This window comes from Convolutriloba macropyga, chromosome 9 (genome assembly GCF_964194025.1).
Source record: "Convolutriloba macropyga chromosome 9, txConMacr16.3, whole genome shotgun sequence".
NCBI lineage: Eukaryota > Metazoa > Xenacoelomorpha > Acoela > Convolutidae > Convolutriloba > Convolutriloba macropyga.
In genome coordinates, this window is record NC_134476.1 from 16,576,426 (window position 1) to 16,583,432 (window position 7,007).

General features: G+C 32.9%; 1 protein-coding gene across 1 annotated transcript in view; it reads left to right on the forward strand.

The window, feature by feature from the left end:
- The window catches only part of LOC142346080 (sodium-coupled neutral amino acid transporter 7-like), a 37,829-nt gene extending 31,377 nt beyond the window's left edge, over window positions 1–6,452 (forward strand). The window contains exons 7-8 of the mRNA XM_075398578.1: window positions 3,372–3,598; window positions 6,023–6,452. Of these exons, the coding sequence (XP_075254693.1) occupies window positions 3,372–3,598; window positions 6,023–6,414 (619 nt within the window). The 3' untranslated portion in view covers window positions 6,415–6,452. The remainder of the gene's footprint in view (window positions 1–3,371; window positions 3,599–6,022) is intronic.
- The last annotated feature ends 555 nt before the right edge of the window (window positions 6,453–7,007 follow it).

Below are 7,007 nucleotides of genomic sequence, written 5' to 3' on the forward strand. Positions count from 1 at the left end.
ATACTCAAATGGTTTTTTTTTGTTCAGTCAATTTGGGCCGATCGATGTATTCATCGTAGAGAGTTGAGACTGGTATCATTAAAAAGCTTGTCCAGCGTAGAATATGGAATTAAAAAGATTTTTCCGATTTTCGTTTTTTACAGGGAGATATCGAGGTTTAAACTTTCGAGAAAATAGAGTGAATTCCGTTGATTTCATTCACCTTTTTAAGCAACTTTTGACAAAAATTTCGCCAATTTTGATAAAATTTAATAAAATTTTTCAAGAAAACATTGCTGATTCTACGTTTAAAGACAAAATACCTTGTCGGCTATTTTCATTGAATTTTTTGTCAAAAATTCCGGCTAAAAACTTCACATAATTCAGACTTTTTCATTAAAAAAAAACGGAATAAGTTTCTTTGGTCCACGCTGATTAAATTTGCTGGAGGTGCAGACCCAAGCACCACTAACCCAATCGTTGTAGACTCAAAATGGGGCTTTTTCTACTTCAAATTCCGTTGAGAGTGCTCTGTAATTAAAACTTTGACGTTTTTTTCTAAATTTATCCGTTGATTATCAAAAACGCAGCATCTATTTTTGGTTTTTTAACTAACAAAATATCTATATCAATGACATTCAAAAAATGAAATATTCCTAATGGACAATCAGCATAAGCAGGACTAGTTTTTACCAATCTTGGACCGTTACAATCAAAAAATATTCGGATTAACATCAGTCGGTTTTTTATATAAAAAAACTCATTTCAAATCAAAGCTCACTAGTGATAGGTCCTATTGGCTTCCTAATTAACTCTGAATTAATTTTTCATTGATTGCTTGAAAGCTTATATTCGTTTTGACTTTTAAAATATTTGATTTTTAAATAAAAATTGGCTTATTGAACTTCGCCCCAATTTTTCTCTTAATTTGGTCAACTTGTAGCTTAGTGTCAGCAATCAAAGAGTGCTGCTTCTGTCTGCTGAATTCAAAATTAATCTTTCCTGCAGTTTTACGCCTCAAGTTGTGGTGTTCTGACTTTGATACTACTAGATTTCACATTTTTTTAAACTTTTAGGAATTTGCCCAATTTTCATGTTTTCTAGTTTTGTCGAATTATCACGTTATTGGCAGTTTATATATCACATTTTTGGTTTCAAAATAAAACACAATTTATAATATTCTAATCGTTTAAGATATAGATTGTGGTTCTTTACCGCTTCGACAATAATTTCCCGAAGAAATTAACTGAAATTTATAATTTTATCTTTATTTGTCATTTTTACTTTGTCTTTTTAGTCGTATTTAGTTTCCTGTACAATGACCCAATTGGATTGGCTTTTCATGGAAAAGTAGATGAGCTGATTGTCTGATATTAGAAGGTAAATGATGGCTCTCATGATTTTGAAAACAATTGTTTTCCAAAATGAAAAAAAAACACTTCAATTTCGCAATTTTGTTCCCTTTGTCTGTTTGTTAACTGGTCTCGTTTATTAAAGGTTAGAGATGACACAATTTTTGTCAAGAGAATGTGTCAGAAAGGAATTGGTCTCACAAAATCTAATGTTTTCAGAGAATTTGTTATGACTTTACTGGCTTCCACACGGGTTTTTCACAAAAAAAAGTAAATGAATTTTAAATTTTTGTCATATTTGACGTTCTTTTTGTAGACGTAAGACATATTCTGGATAATTGCAGCTCTCAAAGGGTTCCTTTGGAAGAATGGACGCACCTATTCATATTTTTCATTTTTTAATTAATGGCTTACATGTCTTTGGAAATAAATTTCTTTCGAAAGGAAAACAATTATTACATAATTTTGCATTTTTCTTTTTTGTCTAATTGCCACTTAGTTTACATAATGAGCGGTCACATAATACATTATAGGTGTTCGAAAAAGGTGCAGTCGAACGTATTTTGGGGGCCAAAGTATGGCTTTACGGTTTCCAATGCATTTTCTGGCAAGTTTTAATTGGTTTTTTTTTGTTGTCTAATTGTTGTTCTTTTTGTAGCTGCATAAAAAATGAACACCGAGAGTTCTTATATCCCTTCTATAGAAGCATCGGTAATTGTAAAATTTTGGGATATTTTAGTTGATTCCTAATGGTTTTCATTACTTTGAAAATAATTGTTTTTTTAAAAATAATTCAGCGAGAAACTTAAAAGTTTCGTTCTTTTTTTGTCTAATTGTTACCAAGCCTTATTATGAACTGGTGAATAACCATTTTTTTCTAATGAAATACAAGTTATTTTGTTTATATTTAGTTTTATCAGACGCTATTTTGACTTTGTTATTAAGTTTTGTTATTTATAACGAACATAAATTTTTTGATGTAATTAATGTTTGTTGTTGTTCTTTGATTTTGCCGTTTGTCTTCGCTCGCTTTCTTAATATCGGCATATTTCATCAATCTAATGCATCATTTCCTACTCCACTGAGTTATTTGCTTTGGAGGCTATATTTTCGTTCATACACCAGTTTTTTTGAAAAATACTTGAATTTTTGTGTTTTTCTATCTGTGCCTCATTTGGTAGACAGTTATGCAAAATTGGGGATGAGCGGGGTCGGAACCTTATGTGCGATCGCACATTACCAAGCCTCATTGTTTTTTTTCGACAGTTTTGTGAAACCCAGCCACGAATCTGAATTCTGCTTTAACACGAATTGAATTTTAAAAAAATATAAATAGTTATCTTTTCGCAAATTAGTTGATAACGTTCATTTTTGGAAACAAACAATACTTTTTTCTTATGGTCAAAGTTCAATTCTTTTAAACTATAAACTACGGATGTTGACGATTATCAGAGAATCGGTGAAACAGATGGTTTGGAAATAAGGGGTTACAAAGAAAAAAAACCTCACTAAAATTAAAATTAATGGAAAAACTCATTGTTACTTGTTGAATTTTACGACGCCAAAACTGAGATGATAACACGTTTCCTAGTTATGCATGCCACTGATGTCGGCGCCCTTCTTTAACTTGATAGTAGATTCACTAAGCGAAGCTGAAATTGCAGAAAAACATGTAATTGGAACTAAACTTGACTTTAGCCGAACAAAAGGAACCATCAGCAAAACATTTATGTTGATGTCCAAATTCTAACACATCCGTTTTCATTAAGAATGTTCCAGTGGTCATCTGTCATCAAGAACGCCCTAAAATTTCTTAATTTTCATCCTTTTAGTTTTAAGTATTATATTTTGACATTTAATTGTAACCTCTATTATCTCTGGAGTAACGTAATGTGAATCGACATTTGAAAGACCTTAAATTATGAAACTTCTTAACAACACTTTGGCTTGCTAAAATTTTTCTGCATTCATGGAACAATAATACTAATTAGCTTTCGCATACAATTAAAAAACTTTTAATGGGACTATTTTTATCAACAGGGAATGTTTGATCAAAATGTGGAAATCTGGGAAAGAGTTCTACTTGAACACAATTAGCCAGCGACGCACGGAGTACGAGGCAAGGACTCACACCCCACTTCAGAGATACACAATAACAATCGTCTTCTTCGTGTCCACTCTCGGCATGGCTTTAGGACTGCCAGATATAAGTGTGGCTGTTACGTTCACTGGCTCGTTTGCTGCATACTTCTACCTCATCTGTCCAGGTTCATTTCTAAAGCTATGCAATCTATGTTTGCGATTGTGACTTCAGAAGTTCTCTACCCGGCAAATAGAATGCCTAACCAATTGACACTTGTACAAACTTTTAAATAAGATAAACATGACAAATTAACAAAAACTTTGAGCTTTGCGTTAATAATTCTTCGTAGCAAAAACCAAAAAAAAATAATTTAAAAATTTCAGTTGAAACAAATACAAGAATTTTAATCACAACGAGTCAGAATTTCTGCAGAAAACATTATTTTTAAATAAGGCTAATTTAAATAAAACTACTACCATTTTGAATACAATTTTTTGCGTAAAAAAGTATCGAAATTCCTCAAATGAACAATTCTCAAAAAATTTTAATTCAAGATTATTGAACGCTTGGTCACGTTAATTAGCACCCAGAAGTTTTACTGTTCAAAAGCAAAAAAGATTGGCAGAAATCAAAGTCAAAGTACCACATGTGAAGCAAAAACCACAATCGGGAAAGCTTTTTCAAACACTGTTTTCTCACTCTACATTAAAATTGTGAGAAAATTTTACCTCGCAAAACCAACTCGTTTTTTTGGTCCACTTCCTATTTTGGCGTAACCAAAATCATTTTCCAATTTGACTTCAAATTCTTGAAAAAAAATTAACGGATCTTTAATAAGTAGAGCGACTCAATGCAATTCAAATTCTTCGAATTGCAGAAATGAACGACTTTGACTATAAAATTTCAAGTTGTCAGGTTTTTTCGACTTAACTTTTATTTGAAGAACATTTCGGGCAGCTGTTTGAGTTAATCACAGTTTTTTTGGCTTTGTCTCAAACATTTTTCTAAAATTGGGCACCTATGGTTGATGATTGTTTTAAGTAACATGATGCGAATTTTAAAGTTATTCTAAAATGCTGATTTGAATTACACCTTAAAATTCAGAAAAAAACAATAGCAGATCGTGTTTATAATTACTCGCTGACCGAAGTCAGGCAAGTCAAAAGAGATCATGGTTGAGGAACAAAATTTGAGACGGAAATCTGAAATAACTTGGTAAAAAAAATTTCCTGTCATATATTGCTTTCAGCTTTTTTTGCATTTACTAAGTATCATTTCTGTTGATTGCGATTTCGTTTTCGTTCTTCCACTGAAAAGTTTGCTTAATTATACGAGCAAGTTCCGAAGTCGAGACCGGAAAGTTCTTTTGTATGAGCCGGCAGCATTCTTGTGACTAAAGCTTTCACGATTTTTTAAGAAACTGCAGGCCAAAGGTCGTCTTGCAAAAAAAACAAAAATTCAAGAATTGGATGGAGCAATGAGATTCTAGCAAGATTTCGCAAGATGGAAGTTTGTTTTGCATGACTTTTGCGAGATTGTTTTTGGTGAGTTCTACTCTAATTGGCTCTACAATCAAAACAATCCAATACAATCCAGCAATCATTTAGATTGGCAAGGGAGGCGGAAACAGTTTCTATATTTATGAATAACAAAAATTGTGATAAAATCGGTAAGGCGTTCCTTGCAAATGTTATTTGAACGTTACAAACTCGCACAAATCGCTTAGTAAGTATTGGATTGGATTTTTGTCCTATGTTTCCTTCAATGCAAAATTATTGCCCTATGGCAATTTTCTGAAGCTCGATTTGGTATTTTTTAAATATTAGTAAAAAATAAAAAATTTATGCATTTTATGAATAATACTCACTTGTCAACATTTTATATCAGCATTCTTTTAACTTAGGTATGAATTTTAATTTTCTGCCCGACCATTTTTCTTCCTGCATATACTTGGATTACTTGGGTTACATGGTCTTGTTGCACATGACTTCACCTTCGCATATTTTTCTTGTAAATTTTCTGCATCCAAAAAGTAAAAAAGTTTTAAAGATATCTAATAGTAATGGTGTGTAAGCTTGCTATATTTAGAGATATATATCTCTACATCAAGCAAGCTTACACACCATTTCTATGAGATATGTTCAAAACGTTTTAAAGTATAGACCGTGTAATTTTGAACGCACGGCATCCCCCTTGTGCGTTCATTTCGGTCTGGACATCGACTTTCGGTCTGGGACCTCAGCCTGGGATGATTGGCAAATTTGCAAGAAAATTGATCTTGCAAAAACTTGTTTCTCGAATAGAGCCGAGACTGAATTGCACGAATGATTTGATTTTGGGTTTTTGGGTTTTTAAAAAATTTTTCTTTTTAACTTTCCTTTCAACCCCAATTGAGTCAAATCCATCGAATGCTGGTGTGCCGAGAGTATTTATGTAAAGCTTAAAGTGCTGGAATATTAGATGCCCCTCCCCCTCCGTGGAAGTACAGCCACATCGACATGTTAACCTACAACAATAGCTACTGGAGTCCCATTAAGCTGGATGAACTACTGAAAAAAAAACAAAAGATCATAAAATTTTGTGCTTCAACACCATTTGTTTGTTTCAGGTCTCATTCTAATCCAAACAACATACATTAATGAACAAGGTCTCTTTCTGAAGTCAGTGAGACCAGAAAGACGTTACTATGAACACACTATTGGAGATACAGACCCTGAAGAAGCTATGGAAGAACTAATTAGAGAATCCCAAATTGTCACTGTGAATCGAATAAGAGGGAATCAGTCCTCTGAGAGTTTGGAGGCGGAATTCGAGGAGCACCAAACTGCAGATACTGATTTAATAGACGTGAACAGATCGAGATTCCTCGTGAACAAGTACAGCAATGGTTCTCTTTGTTGGACCCTTCGAATAACTGGGTTATTACTGTGCGCATTGGGAATGTTTTTAACAGGACTAGGTCTCGTAGATGCAATTTATGGTGTCATTGATATCTTGTAATATTTTTGCAATGTTTTAGAATTTATTTTTTATTTCGATAGCAGTGAAGCTCTGCGTTTTTCCTGATTACGTTGCAAATAGTACAATTTGTAATTAAGGCTTTTCAGGCCTTTCTTGGACATCAGTATTGATACGTGGTCACACATTTCCATTTTACGTCACTATTTTCCTTGATAAAGTGTACTATACGCAACGTAATGCTAGTGAGGAGCGGATTCAACTCTCCCATGAATCTCACAAAATGATTGAATTGTACAAAAACTAGAAGATAAATGCAAGAGTCGTGAAAAATATGAATATTGCAGTAAATTGTTAGATTGCTCTAGAAATGTTTCTTACAGCTTAATTACAGCAGCCATTTCTTCAAAAACCGTCATACCTGACCTACAGAAGGCTCCTAAATCGTCAAAATAGCACCTCTGTTATAATATTTTTATTTTCTGAAATAAAAAAATTTCTATAATTCAATTCAAACTTAAGTTTCCAGTGAAACGAATTTAAACATCTGACCAAAAAATGCTGCTCTTCGCAAGCAAAACTCAGAACGACTCGGCAAGATATATTTTCGGGCTAAATTCTTTCGTCTTCACAAA